The sequence below is a fragment of the Haemaphysalis longicornis genome, unplaced genomic scaffold (genome assembly GCF_048455015.1).
Source record: "Haemaphysalis longicornis isolate Haplotype H1 unplaced genomic scaffold, Haemaphysalis longicornis Haplotype H1 scaffold_1, whole genome shotgun sequence".
NCBI classification, from domain to species: domain Eukaryota; kingdom Metazoa; phylum Arthropoda; class Arachnida; order Ixodida; family Ixodidae; genus Haemaphysalis; species Haemaphysalis longicornis.
The window spans coordinates 199,368,125-199,383,480 of record NW_027526203.1 but is presented as its reverse complement, the minus strand read 5'-3'; the positions used below and the strand labels follow the sequence as shown (position 1 = coordinate 199,383,480).

The 15,356-nt window shown below is 50.7% G+C and overlaps 1 protein-coding gene across 1 annotated transcript in view; it reads left to right on the top strand.

The window, feature by feature from the left end:
* LOC144141166 (uncharacterized) overlaps nucleotides 1–15,356 on the top strand; it is a 204,317-nt gene extending 188,961 nt beyond the window's left edge. Inside the window, 1 exon segment of the mRNA XM_077672720.1 lies at nucleotides 12,331–15,356. Coding sequence (XP_077528846.1) covers nucleotides 12,331–12,586 — 256 coding nt within the window. The 3' untranslated portion in view covers nucleotides 12,587–15,356.

The following is a 15,356-nucleotide window of genomic DNA, read 5'->3' as shown; positions in this document are numbered from 1 at the left end:
TTTGGTGACGTGATATCCGTCACGGAAGTGACGTCGCCAGAAAAAGTGCCATTGACGCGGCGGCGCCCGGTTTCGATCCCACGACTGGCCGCAACGGGAGGTACGTGGCGCTCTTCCCACTGCGCTACGAACCGAGACGTGAGCACATGCTACGAACGCGCCTTATTTCCTCCCCTATGACTCATTCAGATGGTGCACGCCGTCTAGAAGAGGCGATGCGAAGTAGCGCATCATGACGCTAATGAGCACCGACAGTTGGCGCATCGATGCCGGCGCCTTCGTGTACGGGGGACGCGGGTGAATTGAGGCACCCTCCCCTGTTTTTTGTTTCTTATGTGTCGGTGTCACTTCGTCTAGCGGGGTCAGGCTCCCGAACCCTTCGCACAAGAAGGAAATTCCTTTAACATTCAACTGCTCCTGTGAAGGCCCCTTTCACTTTCGTGTTTTGCCGATTCCTATAAAAGAGGGATCAACCACATTTATTTTTCCACTTCTCCGTGTCGTCTCTTGCGCTATGCGTCACCCTCTTGAACTTATTTGTAATGCCTCCCCTCGTCGCAGAACTTCTGAACATCGTCAACCGTTTGTTGACTTCGTCGGCGAGAACAAATAGCTCCTCAACACTTTCTTTGCACGCAACCTTGATTATTGTCCAATGAAGATAGTCGGGAGTCGCTCATCTTTTTAAGGTATAATCGTGGTCGTGGAAGCGTTGCAAGATTAACGGGCGCTACTTCTGAAAGATCAAACCTGCAGCAGTAGAGCCCGTGCTCGTCTCGTCGCATGATGTTGGTGACTATGATGGTGTCTAAAGGCTTCCTCCTGTAAACGGAGTGTAAACGACAGCGCGCGCCCTCTCGCGGATCGCTAAGTAACGTCGATGTGCCTGGCAGGTGCTACATACCGCTAATTCCACTGCCCCATTCTAAGCACCCGTATGGTTGGAAAACGCGGTTGGAAAGCCAAACTGGCGACTTCTTGCGATTCGTGGCGACGGAAATTTCAGTGTGGCGACTTGGCTACTGTCTGCCTCCTTTGAGCATTGGTTATTTTCTATATTTCGGGGCCCTTCTGATGCCCCACTTTGTACAAAGGGGTCTTATATCAGCTTTCAGTGCATTTCAGCCGTTGAGACAGTCTGAACAAACATTACTGAACAAACTTTCCGAGGACGGCTATCTGGCAAAGTCTAGAATAGTTCCCTACAAATCAGTCACTCAAACACACCACCGTACAGCGCTACTTACCGGCACAGATCGAAATTTGCCTTGCTCTTTTTAATATCCTGCACCTGATGTTGTAAGTATAGCGTGAAATCCTTCAAGCAGCGCCATCGGTTTAAATTGTAATGCTTGGCGAAAAGCAACAACACCCGTGTGTTCGCGATTTCGGCGCACGTTAAAGATCCCCAGGTGGTCAAAATTAATCCGGAGCGCTCCACTACGGCGCGCCTCATCGCCTGCGTTGCGTCGTTGCGTTAAACCCTACAATCAATCAATCAAAAGAAATGGCCGCCACCCCGCCCTGCGAAAGTGGATGTCCAGCGAAGCTGTTGTGAATCCCTACACATGCTGATGGGGAGGGTACGAAATGTTCCTCGTCGTTTCTCGGGGCTTGTCGCTTGCGCTCGGCGTCTTGCGCTAGAACTGCTGGGTCGTGCCAAGCCTTACGCATGCGCTGTCCCTCGCATGACGTCAACCCCGCTCCCCTTTAGAGAGCAGCTGCGAACGTAATCTTTACCACAACACATGGGGGCAGGGGTTCGCATTGCACACCAGCGCCTTATCATCCATTATGCGATTTCGATGCTTGTTTTGTGGTTTGTTCTTTACAAGAATACCGAGCTCTGTGCTGGATGCCTGATTAGCCTGTAGCATGCGCTCGGCGTCTCGGTCGAGAACTGCTGGACCCAGCCTGGGTTTTTGGTTTACGGCACGAAATTTTGCGACCAACGAGAGGCTAAGAGCTTCGCTGTAATAAAGTGCAATGCTTCAGTAATTTACGGGATCTTGAGATGTCATGCAGATTGCTGAGAGAGAGAGAGAGAGAGAGATTTAATGCATACTGAAATACTGAAGAGGTTAGCTCCACAATCGACAAGGCTTGCTACTTCAGATGGAATGAACATAGTGTGGCGGAAAAAGAAAAGAAAATGGGGAAGTACGCAGAAACAATGAATGAGGGAGAAAAAAATGAAATCAGTTAGCAACGTAGAAAAAATTTACAGCACCAGGAAAAAAAAAAATCCGGGGATCTCAAGTTTAAAGAACCTCGATTAATCCCGAGTCAGACAAAAAAGTTAAAAGAGCCTTTGTCCCTCGCGCCGCGTCAGCGTGATTTTGCCGCGGACCAAGAAAGTGGTGCAGGTTTAAAGAGTTTACGCGTAGCAGTCGCACAAGAGTTCTTTTCGCTGTTTTGCGTTGAGTTGTATGCTGCGTGCAGTAACACAAGACATGCCGTATGTCTTCTTTCACAGAGCACAATGGCGAGCCCGCCCAGCTCATCTTTAAAAGAAAACTACCAGTAAAGGCAACGTTCAGGCGTAGTCGGTGAAGGACACCCTCAGTTTGCTTTGGCAGGCCTCGCGGAAGATGGAAATTGCACTGAGGGAGTGTGGATTATTGTGTATAGGCACGGGAACGTAAAGAGGCATCAAAAATGGTAAAACATGGTGTGCAGCAAACGCCCACTCCAAGTCATTCATAATCTTTGAATGCTTTACCTAAACCTGCGTATTTTAACATTTTTTTTTTTTTTTTTTTGTAGACAGCAGTCAACCGCTGTCTCTTTGCCGCACCGCAGCAAGCGAATAAAATGTGTAGTACGGTTTTCTACTCGGAATTTCTTAACTCTTTTCAGTGAAGGCAATCAAAAAGTACTTCTAGCATCGCCTTGCTGAAAATTGTGACTTTTCTGGCTCCTTTTTAAACATTCACTTCAAGATGGCGACTTTTTTTTTGGCTACTTTCGGCAATCTACCTGCGACTTTTTCTTCTGATGACGTGGCAACCCTGTCCGTGACCACTGGGACCATGCTGATAGCGTTATCTTGCAGGTCGCGCAAGGATTGCTCGCGCGTCCTTTCGGGCGTTTTTTCGCCAACTCGCGCGCCATAGGCGTGGGTGTAATAACGGCGGCTTACACCTGCGCCCCGAGAGGGGTCGCCAGAGTTTCCCGAGGACACGTGTCGGACGGAGGAGGGACGCTTTGTGTGCTCCCCGGTTCGCTTTGGTGGCCCGCCCACTGTGCATTCCGTCACAGCGCATTTCCCGGTCCCAGCTGATCCGTAACGACCGAGCCGCCGAGGGACAACGCGGCGGGGGAACGGGCGAGCTGCCTGCTCGGAGGGCGGTCGGGAGCTGGCGTTTTCGTGGAACCGCGGCCAATTAGAACTGTAACGAGACACGACGCGGCGCGCGCGGGCATGGGAGAATCTTGGGCATTTTACGACCTCGAGGCGATGCGCGCTTCTGGCTTGGTCTTCTTCTATGCACAGCCGTGTGAGAAACCTCGCCGAGCAGAGAGAAAGAAGGGGAAGGGGGGGGGGGGGGGGGGAGAAAGTTAGCTCGTTTGCTCTGTTTGTTGTTCCCCCTCCCCTGTTTCCTGTTTTCTTTTTCTTCTGGCGTTTATTTGTGGTCATTCCTAGCCGGCCCCGCCGCTGATGGAAGGGGGCCAGCTGATGACAGAGACTGGCCAGATCGCCCCCGGCGTGCCAGGGATTTTCGGCGAAAAGCGAACCTTCTGGGAAAAGCGCCGCTCGTCTGTTTCTCGCGTCGTTCCACCAGCCTTTACAACAGTGGACGTAGCCGCTGATTTGCCCGTCTCGTTTCGGGACAAAGTTTTTTGGCCACAGTAAAGTGGGGCAATTTCGTGCCTGTGAGAGGCCCGCAATTTGCCCCCTTCACGCTCGTAGCTGCCCTGGCTCCCGTTGGTGGGCGGCCACTTAGGCGCTGGGTACCGCAGCTTTCCTGCAGCTGGACCCGGGGGGAAAGCGTCTTCGGTAATTATCCCCGTTTTCGTGATTAGCAGCTGCGTGCCATCCCGCTCCGCAAGGAACTGGATGAAAATAACCCGCTCCGCATTGAGACCGAGACGCGCACGGTGGTGCGTACGCTTGCGGCAGGGTTGTCCGACATGTTCTGTAGTAACGCTTTCCTCCATCTTGTCTGGCGTGGCTGAGAAAATAATTTCAGAGAACGTGGCATTCTGCTCGAACTAGGTATGATTTGCTAATCACGAACTGTCAAATGCATTAATGTTGGCCTAATGACTTAATGTTTACATTTTTTTATATCTCTTGATATAAATGTCTCTTGAAAAAGGCCTCGCGCAGAAAGAAATTCTAGAGAGTTCTCACCGGGTTGAGTAAGGGAATATTTTCGCTGTCGACAAATAAATCACTTTGTTTTCGTTCTCACAGTTTATCGAAGTCAGTTTTATTCAAGAGATGCCGAGTTCCTGCGACGCTGTTTCGTCGAAATTTAGGTTTTGTGGTTTCATAGCCATTTTCAGTCCTTAATTTTACTTATTTCGTCATTCCCCTAAGCTAATCGACAGATATTTCCGTGTTGTCATGTCTGTACCATGCATTACATGCCAAAAAACTAACTTTTTTTTTCTGTCAACTTTCTCCATGCTACTCTTCGTTGCTTGCGATCACTTTTGTTTCATCGCGCTTTCCTCCCCTTTTCATTCATGCTCTGGCTTTGAAACTTGTACGTTTTAATGCTTTTTATATCATATTCAAATTCACCGCCATATTTGCAACCTTTACCACGCGCAGCTCCATTTGCAAGAATTCGTGGCAACCGTGGCATTAACTGGCTGTACCTTACTCTACTTGTCCGGAAATTTTCGTTTTATAAATTGCTGCACCGTTGTTGGTGATCACGTGATTGGAAGTCTTGTCTTCCCTCAATTGTTGTAGTCACGTGATTGTGTGCGATTCGAGCTTTGATCATGAGCTTTGGTCGCATTGTTTGCATCTTAAAGGAGCCATGAAGAGAAAACACAAGTTTGGTTCATTCAAAAGTTTGCCTCGTTAGAACCATACTGACACCACTATTAACGTAAACTTCGCTCAAATAAGCTACATAATTAGGAAAAAAGGGAATGGCCATGCGACCCACTAGCTCATTTCCCGCAACAGAACCTATGATGTCATTCGAGCCAGCTCTGCGATTGGCGGAGGCCGGCACAAGCAGACGCAAATTAGGTAGAGCTTATAAGCTAGCCGAACGAGCGAATTGCGCTTAAATTTAGGGCACATTCTTTACAAAGCAATAAGAATGGTGGGACAAACAGTGGAAGTTACGAAAGCACATGAAAACATTCAAGTACGGATGCGTACTGCTGTTGGTACTGCGCGTACTATGCTTGGTTTAACTGCACAGCACTGCGGGGCTTTGGGGTTATCTCAGACGGAACTGGCCGATTGACGCAAGCAACGGTGTCTTACGTGACCACATTTGTCGAGCGAGCGCCGCTTCAGGGAACGATTATTTTCTCCCACAACAAAAACAAGCCAGGTTTAAATACGGTCAAAAACAAACCAAAGGCTTGCCACGGTATGGTGGCGCCATCTAGGTTCAGGTAACGTAAAGAACTAGGTTCAGGTAACGTAAAGAAACGCGGGAACGCCACCGTAGGGTACCTGGAAACCAGCACTACCGTACAGGGTGGAGACACCCTTTGAACGGTCCCATGCCGCCGCAATTGGGTCAACGTGCTCAACGCGTTGTTCTTTTAGTTTCCCACGAGATCTAGCAACGCGAAACAAATAAGATGATTCAAAATTCGCCAGTAAACCGCGTTGCGGCGATAATTTTAGCGCGGTTTTGACACAATGACTTGCTTCGGCGGCGAGCGAGCGACCCAAAATGGCGGCGCCAGCGTATACGTGTCTCTACCCTGTACGGCGGACGCGTGAATCAAGGCACTCTATGCTGCGGAGCGGTCGGTTCCTGTGATGTCATTGCAGACCCCGACAACAAGCGATTCAGCGGGAAAATCAAAATTTACTGAAATTGATTAATTTCTCAGTGAATAAAGCATTGTTTATATCCGGACAAGCGCTGGGGGCACTACAAAACACGAAATCTTTCGAATAAAACAGACTTGCATTTTCTCTTCGTGGCTCCTTTAACACGTCACGCAGCAGAAGTAGCCTGCCCTTTTGAAAGGTTAGTGCTGTGTCTTGACGCTTGGGTTCAGGGGTGCGGTACATCTGGAATTATTTCTATTTGCCCCTTCAGCGTCAAAGAAATGCCTTGGAAGGGTTAGAATACATCTCGGTAACCTATAGGAACGAAGCAAGAAAAGTGCTTTTTGGCAGTTTTGGTGGAAACTGCCGTACGTACGTTGAACAAATATGACCACTTAATTAGCAGTAATTGTAAGAGAAAATAGTGTAGTAACGACAAAAATAAACAGTTAGGATGGAATGCCGTACGCTCCGGTTCAGAGCGAACGTTAGAACGAGGAGATTAGTTATAGCAGTTACACCTGCGCAATTACCAAAATTTGTAGAGGCATGCTCTGCTCATTTGAAGAGCATAAAATGCACGGAGGGAATTTTCTTGGGATGCAATTCCTGGTAGAAAAAAAAAAAAACCTTGGTTGAAGCGCTTTCGATGAAATGACGTTCGCCCAAACGGCGTTCGATTTGGCGGCTATGGTAAACTGCCCGGACGGTCTTGCTGTTTCAAAGCTGCTCGCGCTATTTTTATGGTGGCATGTTTGAACAATTTTGAATTTTGCAACACAAGAGCGTCACATGTGGCACTTATGGGATGAAATTCAATTTTTACCGTCAGGCTTAGTATAATTTTAGGTATCTGTTTTTTTACTTATTTATTTAACTACCCTAAGGGCCCGTCAGGGCGTTACAACACAAAATCGCGAAAGGTAGAAAAAGTTCTGTTTGAACGAAAAGGTACAAGTGGGAATGCATAAAACAGCATACGAAAACCTGGGTACAAAAGCAGCGAACAAAGAGAACAGCGAACTAGAAAGAAACAGTACGACCAGATTTCCCTGGAAAGAGCAAACGCAACGGAAGAATTAAAAGCACTTTCCGCATGAAGATGTCTTAGTAAAGCGTCCTCAAAGTTGTCTGAAGTGACTTTCGCGCGATCTTCTCTCTCTCTCTCTCTCTCTCTCTCTCTCTCTCTCTCTCTCTCTCTCTCTCTCTCTCTCTCTCTCTCTCTCTCTCTCTCTCTCTCTCTCTCTCTCTCTTTTTCTTTTCTGGTGCGCTGCGGTTGGAGGGTTGGCGCTAGTAATTTTTCCAATCGGTCGTGCAGGCCGCCTGCCAATAATAATAGTTTTAAATTGATATCCACAGGAGGGTCGTACACCGCTTTATGTGCGGTGTACAACCATCCTATCGGTTCTCAAATCGTAGGACGAAATCGTTCATCTGCTCTAATCGATTATCATCCGACAAAAACAGAAGACGCAGTTGCGTTCACTCTCCCTCTCGCTCACTGTCTACACGCGCGCACACTTCCGAAGCGCGCGTTGTCTTGCTTCGTTGCGTCCAAGTATACGAAATTTTGCGCCTTGCGGTACATGATCGGACATGAAAAACGTGCGATTGCACACGCTATTACGCTTGGCGGAGGCTCGGGGAGGTAATATTTGACAAGGCGACAAAGGCTACACGTCAGCGCTGCGCTATTTGTTTGCGATGGTGCGCGCACGGCGGGAGACGACGACTTTGAGGCCGCCGCTTGTGTTCGGCTCCCCGCGATCGAATTAGCATATGCACGGCGCTTGCTTTGGGCGCCCCGCTCGTCGTCCTCTCTCTCTGTTTCTTCCCTCGCCGTCGGCGACACACTTTTTTTCCCCTTTTCCGGGCCTGCTCTCAATCAGACACGCGACGCCGGACCCGTCCTGATTTGCATAGATTCGCTACACCGCCGTCCAAATTAGATTTCAATTGCGCGCGATCGGCTGTGTAACGGGCTTCGATCGGCCGTCGCTTCGTGTGCGCGGTCGCGGCGTTTCCCGCGCGCTGCCGTGGGGCCCCGCCTGGCCTCTCGCGAGAGAGCCGCAAGACATCGCGTTACAGCTATTCGTTTTTGCAGTTTGTCGCCAGAGAGAAATACAATAAACGAGATGGTTGTCAAATGAAATGGCCGGGTAAGTGCTAGCCGATCGGTTTTTTTTTTTTTTTTTTACCACGTTAATGAGCGTGCACACTATTTGTTGACGCCTGCTGACCTTTGGCTTATTTTTTTCTCTGGTGGTTTGCGTTTCACGCTGTGCAGCATGCTTCCTCTAAGTTCGCGTTGCAATGTTTAGAGGGCGCAAGGTTTCACGGAAGCGGCAAAAGTTTCAAGAAGGGTGGCGAAGTGTTTAAAATAACAATTACACACCATCTAACATATTTAATATGATATCATAATATGGAATGATCGTCTCGTTGAGCGAACACAGAAGGCTTATAGCTAGCAGTCAAGCAGGCTAAGGGAGGGTTGCGTTCGTCTGTTTTTCCCGTGAAAACTCGAGTTTTCCAGTGTTCAGACAAAAAGTGTCCTATCTGATGCGGTGCCATTTCACGGGCTGGTTTTCTGCACTAGGATGCATTTCCGCTTTGCGGTCTTGACCTAATGGGATGAGGAAGAGGGTTGTCGCCACCCCTTCCCTCATCGGGATGGGAGGGAAAAGGTGTTTTCGAAAGGTGCGCTCATGTTTCTGCATGGCCCGGAAGGTAAGCAAGCGACCGCCACCGCGCCAGCTCACGCCAAAGTTATCGTATTTGGAGCTGGTTTGGCGGCAGGTAGCCAAGTAGTCGGTGTAGGCCTTTCCTTTTCTCTGTTTGCATCTCGGTCGCCGCCATGCTAGAAACTTGTGCTGGTATCGTGGTAAACGGCACTGCTAACATTGGCTATTAATCAACCCCTCCTCTTGGTTCTTCTTTTTAACCGAACGTGCTTCGTATTTCTGCAAACCGTGGCAGATGTCGGCTGGCGGACTGCCGCCAGCGAGTGTCGGAGGTGAGGTGACATAAAACCTATATTGGCGACTCGCCATCGACTTGCCAGAAAAGCGAAGGGCGCACTCTGGCTTTACCGGTGTCCCCGCGCGTGTTGCCGAGGAGAGATGGCGGAAAGGGCACAGGTGGAAAGGAGGGGGCTACGAAGTAGGAAAAGAAAAAAAAAACACAGGGGAGGGACAAAATTTAGGAGTGCCCGGAGGGAGGGGGGGAGGGGGGGGACCTCGAACGCAACCCATATTACTCCGGGCCTGCGTATCTCGCCCGAGGGCTTGCTTGTGTGCCGGGTATTATTTGCTTCGAACCTGTGTGCGTGCGTGCACACGCACAAGCCTTTTTTCTTTTGCCCGACGCACAGCGAACAGTGGCTGCAGTACGTCTGTCTGTCTCTCGTTCTCATATAAAGATATACATCAATATATATCTCTATATATATACATATATATACGTATATATATCACCGGCCGAACGCCGCCACCCCCCGGCCGCCCCCGATCACCGAAATTGGTTTCCTCCTCTCCCTCGCCGGTTCCTCGCGCGGACGGAAAACAGCGACATGACAGAGCGCGCGCCGGCGGCGGCCGAGGGGGCGGAGAGAAGATTGTGGCGCGCGGGCGGCGAAGGGGAGGCGAAATCTCATATCGAGGGGCAGCCGCCTATATGTATAATGGTAATAACAACAACAGCGGCGGCGAGGCACGGAGGCAGAGCTTCATTCCGTGTTACCCGATCTCATTTTACAACTGGCAGCCTCGAGGAGAGCGCGCGGCCAACTATCGTCGCTTCCGCTGCTCTGCGCGCCACAAAGGAAATGCAGAGGCGAGATCCTTGCCCGACGGGGCTGCAAGGGGAAGGGGGCCGGCAACATGGCGGCGGACCCTCGGTCGTCGCAGAACAACACGGCCTGGACGTCGGACGCCGCCGCGTCTGTATCTCGCAGCAGCGGCCGCAGGAGAGATTGGTCGATCCTGCTGGGGCTGCGCGTCATTGTCTGGCCCCGAAAGTGCGCGCACCTTTCGGTCGTCGCTGCATTCACGATGAGGCCCCGCGGAAAAAGGTGCCCCGAAATGAGCCTTGCTTCCTCGCTGCTCCTCTCGCCTTGCAGAGACGCTCCTTCCGCGGAAGGACGACTGAGGGGGCTGCGGTCTGGCCGGAATTTAAGTTTCCCCTCAGATGCTCCGGGTAGTTCCAACTGCAGTACTTACAAAGGTGACCTCGTTTCGGGGAAGGCGCCATTACGCGAGAATCGCTCTTCGACTGCCTTCTGCTCTTACATATCTTCTCCAAATCCGCTCGAAATCGCGTTCGTTTTCTCGTTCTTAACTAGATAATGTTCATATTGGGAGCCCGACGTGTCGAAGCGGCAGCGAACACTCAGCGAACGGCTGCAGCCCCTTATCAAGTGCATTGAAATCCCAGCACAAGATGCTCGTTCCGTATCGCGGGCGTGGGAAATAAACACATAAGAAGAGAGCGCGCTGCTGGGCAACGCCTGGGCATGCGCAGAGTCATGTGGACAGTGCGGCAGCAGTTCGGATGCCGAGCTTCGCACGCCGACTGTTTCTGGTGCTCGCGCCCGACGGCGCAGCAGTCACCAGCTAGCCAAATGGGCTGTGGGTGGCTTGGGATGACCTGCGGCGTTCAATTGAACATTAATGCGCTCGCGTTCACGACTCATTAGAAGTACTTACGCGTCTTCGGAGTTTCTTGTTTCACATTGAGCTGTCAGTCCCGTGTTACAAGTGGCTGTAAATAACTGATTGTTAAATACGGGCGCTTCATTTCTGTAAACGTGTAACTGTGACTCCGTTGCATACATTGGCATGTAGCCGGCGCCCGTTATTGTATAATAGTTATACCGCGCGAAAGCGAACAAAGACAACGGGTCAAGCGCTGCGCTGCCGGACAAGACGGCGGCGCTTGTCCCGTCGTCTTTGCTTTGCTTTGCTTTTCGTTCCCTTTCGCGCTGTGTAACTATTACTGCGAAGCATATACCTCTACTATCCAAGCAAATTTCCTTGGCGATGTCAGCAGAAAACCATCATCATTAAAAAGTCGGGCACATATACCTACCGAGGGGGACTGGCCATACCGGTAAATATTACGGTTGCGTAAGCTATCCGAGTGCAAATGTACCCAACAGCATAGAAGTCATGTGCTGACGTCACCACGCTTTCATATATACAAAGGGATACCGCTATAGCACATCCTTCAGTTCATTCCAGGCTACCTTGGGTAGAGTTCGCTCCATGGCTTTAAGACGTCGAATCGTAACGGTAGGCCTAAGCTCTAACGCATACCCGCAGTGGCCTATTGGACAGCGCTACACAAGGAGGAATGTACGCGCGCTGCTTTTGCTTTTGCACGATATTGGGGTTGGAGCAACCTAACTATGTCTTTTTTTTTTTTTTTTTTTTTTTTTTTTTTTTTCGGGCCATCTTGACGGTCGTCTGAGCAGAGGCGCTGTTGTTTAAACCGGGAACACTGATCGGGCCGGGCTCCGCGAAATACGAAGGCGTGTTTTCCCTCATGCGCCATAATGCGCGCGCTTCCCTGGACCTGCGCAGAAGCTAGACCTGGGCTATGAGGTGTGTAGTAGCGGGTGGCTGGAGATTAATTTATGCCATCTGGGGCTCTTCAACTTGTGCCGAAATCACGGGCCTTTCATTTTCCGCCTGTAAAAGAGAAGCGGCGTCCGTGACCGGAATCTAACTGACATCCTCGGGCTGAGCAGCACAATGCCGCTTTTCTGATGGAGGCGAAAATCGAAAACGTCCGTTTGTTCGAAATTTCGGCGCACGTTAAAGATACCCAGGTGGTCAAAATTAATCCAAATGAATCAATCACTCATCCAGCGCGGCGCGTTCATGACCTGATGCTCATGAGGCCAGAGCGGTCCTTAACCTTTGAGTGATGGTGCTTCGCGGAATGCGCTTTCTTATCCTGTGTTGTTAAATACATTGTCTTCACGTCGTAATTTTTTGCTGATCGCTACTGCTTATGCTCCGGGCACTGTTTGGCCTTAGCCATTTAAGCCGGATCAGTATTCTAGGCCTAGGGTTCTGACATCCTGGGTTGAAGCTTCACGACCACCTTTGGCCGTCACTGCTCACGCAAGCACATGCATGCATCGTGGCAACTCGCATAGCCTCCCGCCACTGTTACAAGCCACGCAACACTTCCATGCCTGAATGCGGGGCGGCTTCTTGCAAGCGGAAGTCGGCTAGCGTGAAACGCACGTTTCAGTTTCATAGCCCCTGCAGGTGCAGTTACTGTTTCACTACGCACGCTAAACAGTGCTCAACCGGCCTCTCTCTCTCGCCCCCTCGCAGGTTGTTCGGCACGTCGGGTGCCTGTTCGGGCTGTGGCCAGATGATCCCGGCCAACGACTACGTGATGCGAGCGGCGCAGAACGTCTACCACGTCAAGTGTTTCGCCTGCGTCAAGTGCCACAGCCAGCTGGTGCCTGGCGACCGGTACAACCTCGTCAACGGGAACGTGCTCTGTGAGCAGGACTGCCTCAAGATGCTCAAGGGCTCCCCGGCCACAGTGCGCAAGGGCAAGGTGCGCGCCGCCATCAAGGTCTGATGACGACGCCTCTCCTCCACGCGGGCCGCCGAAAGCGAGCGCTGCCTTCTTCCTCCCCCCTCCGCCTCTCCCGGAACCCCTCGGCGGTGGCTCCATCCTCTGCTCTCCCCGGGGTGCTCTCTCTCTCTCTCTTCGAACGGGAGGCAACAATCAACGGCGCCAGCGGAGGCCGCAGGTCTTCGCCACCTCGCCAATCAGCCACGGGGGAACTGCGAAAACGCTGCAGAGCGACTGTCGGGCCGCCTTTTCGCGAAGTAACGGGACGAAAGGGTCAAGCGATCCCGTGGCCATTCAACTTTATTGAAAAACAGCGTCATTTGTTCCACCCAGGGGAAAAAAAAAAAGGACAGAGGAAGTTGGAGATCGCGTGCACGCACGAGGGGGAAAGAGGATGGACGTAGTTTCTGGATGGCGAGGAATTCGGCGGTCGGCAACGCTGCTGCCCCGGTTTCATCGTTGAGAAGGAAATCTCTGGGGCTGCTCACGGACTGCTGTGGGTCCGCGAAAGGTGCGAGGATCGTTCTCGTTGATCAGGACGATCGCAGCGCCGCAGTTGGCGAAGATAAGCGGGCGCGGCCATTGCACCGGTCAGCTGCGACTGTCCCATGTCGCGAGGCGCTCCCCCTTAGCGCCGCACTGTCTGTTCGAGGTAGCCTGCAATAAGAATGCCAGCACCGTGTGCCGGACGCCGAGCGCCCTCGCCGCTGCAAGCGTAGTGGGAAGAGGAGGATCACTGCGAAGTGCGAACACTGCAGTTCTCGGAAGCAGCGGATACACCCTTCATCAGACATCTACGAGACATTCTGAGCTTATTGGTTCATGCTTTCTGTCCCTCATTTCCCCCCTCTTTTTTTCATTTTGTGGAGTGGAAACGAAACGCCGATGCATCTTATTGTTCCTGCTGTATCTTTTTTTTTTTTTTTTGTACATACGCCTTTACTTGAATTGTGAGATCTAAGATCTGACCATTGCCCGTCACGTCACTCCAGCAAAGAAGGAAGAAAAAAGAGCCACCCCACTTGTCGCACACGTCAACAGCTCCGGTCTTTGTCTGACAAAGATTTAGTTTCTGAAAAGTTCGTGAAATCCCACGCAGAGACTGCTATGCAACTACTAAAAAAATGGGAGCATTAAGTCTAGGTGGGCAGGATCAACGTGTGCGGTCAAAATGAAGAGTAATGTTCATAGACGTTAAACTACAGTTCCACATTCGAGGCAGACCGGGCAGCAGTCGCTTTGCCGCCTTGCAGAGAAGCAGTTTGAGTTGGGGAACCAAGCTGCTTGATTCCATGCGGTGATGATTTGATTGCTGGTTACTGTTCAGACGAAATAATTTTGCAGGCATGTCGACGAACTTAAGGCAGTGCCTCATATAACTTTGCATGACGTGAACAGCTCTCTCTTTTTTATTAGCCTTTTTTTTTTATCGCCGCAGTTTTTGGGGATATATATTTGTGAATGGATTGTTTTGCGGGAGCAAAGTTCGCTCGCGGAAATTCGTGGGCCTTCTGCGTGAATATGTGGTTTGCGTTCGTGCAGCTATAAGAAGAGAGAAAAAAACTAACGTTCGTGTATATTTTATTGGAGGATGTAAAAGACGCGGTGTTGTGTTTCGCGCCGTGAGTGTCCCTTTATAAACAGTACAGAGGGAACACCGTTCCTCTGCGGAACAAGGCTGGCAAGTCACTGTGTTCCGCGAAGCAAGGGCGTGGTTAAACTAGCCAGGTCCGCGATCAGTGTCGCCCCGTTCACTCTTTTCAATGCATTTAGTTTCGCCCTGACTTAAGCCTTGTATAGCGCCGTCACGTTGCCGCGTGATTTCTGCTCTCAGCCCTCTCTTCCCCGGCCCTCGGAAGCGTTCCGGCGAAGACCCCCCTGCACTCGGCCTGGCCGAGCTTGCGCCCGAAGTAGGTGGCGTCTGTGTTCCCGAGCTGTACCACATCTGACGCAAATTACGACGAGCTCTTTCAAAAAGGGCAGCGCGCGCACACAGACACAGTCGGACATACACACACACGCACACGTTCGCATACCCGAAGCATGGTGCACACACATGAATACACGCACACGGCGGAGAAACAGCTGCGCATGCAGCTCCGGGACGGCAGCAGCAGACGCAAAAGCAATATGGCCGAAACGACAGCTCTCGCATCTTGTGAATACCGTGTGTGCAAGTGAAAACGAAACGGCGTTTTCTGATTTATATTGTCTTCTGCTTGTTTTCTCCGATGTCTTCGCGGAACATTACTGCTATTGTTTCTTGCTTCCAAATCATCGCCGAAACTTCCTAGAACGTGTGTAAGTCTGGCCCATCGGACGGAGGAAGAAAAAAAAAGTGTGATCGTGAAGGAAGGCAGAGATTCATGCGCGCTCATCCAGCTCCTCGGAAGCTTCACAGACGCCTGTTCTTTTTGTCTTGTTTTGCCGCCCTTGTTACGTTACCCTCTTTATCCTGTTTGTCGTTTTGCGCATCTCAAACGATGGACCGACTCTTTACACCTCCCGAAGGACGGCCGCCCCGCTTCAGATCATTGTTTAAAGACCACAGTCACTTTTTTTCTTTGTCCGATAAGTATCCTGTCATTGCTACTTCGAATCTGCCTTTTTTCATGTCTCAGTGTGTCCCTTATTTAAGAAAAGGCAGCCTCCGTCGTTTTTTTTTTCTCGTCCTATTGCTTTTTCTTTTTTACTTTATTTGGCATTTGTGATGTCATTATATAAATATATATAAAACATTTTATTTGAAATAAAAGGTTCGACTGCTGTGTAA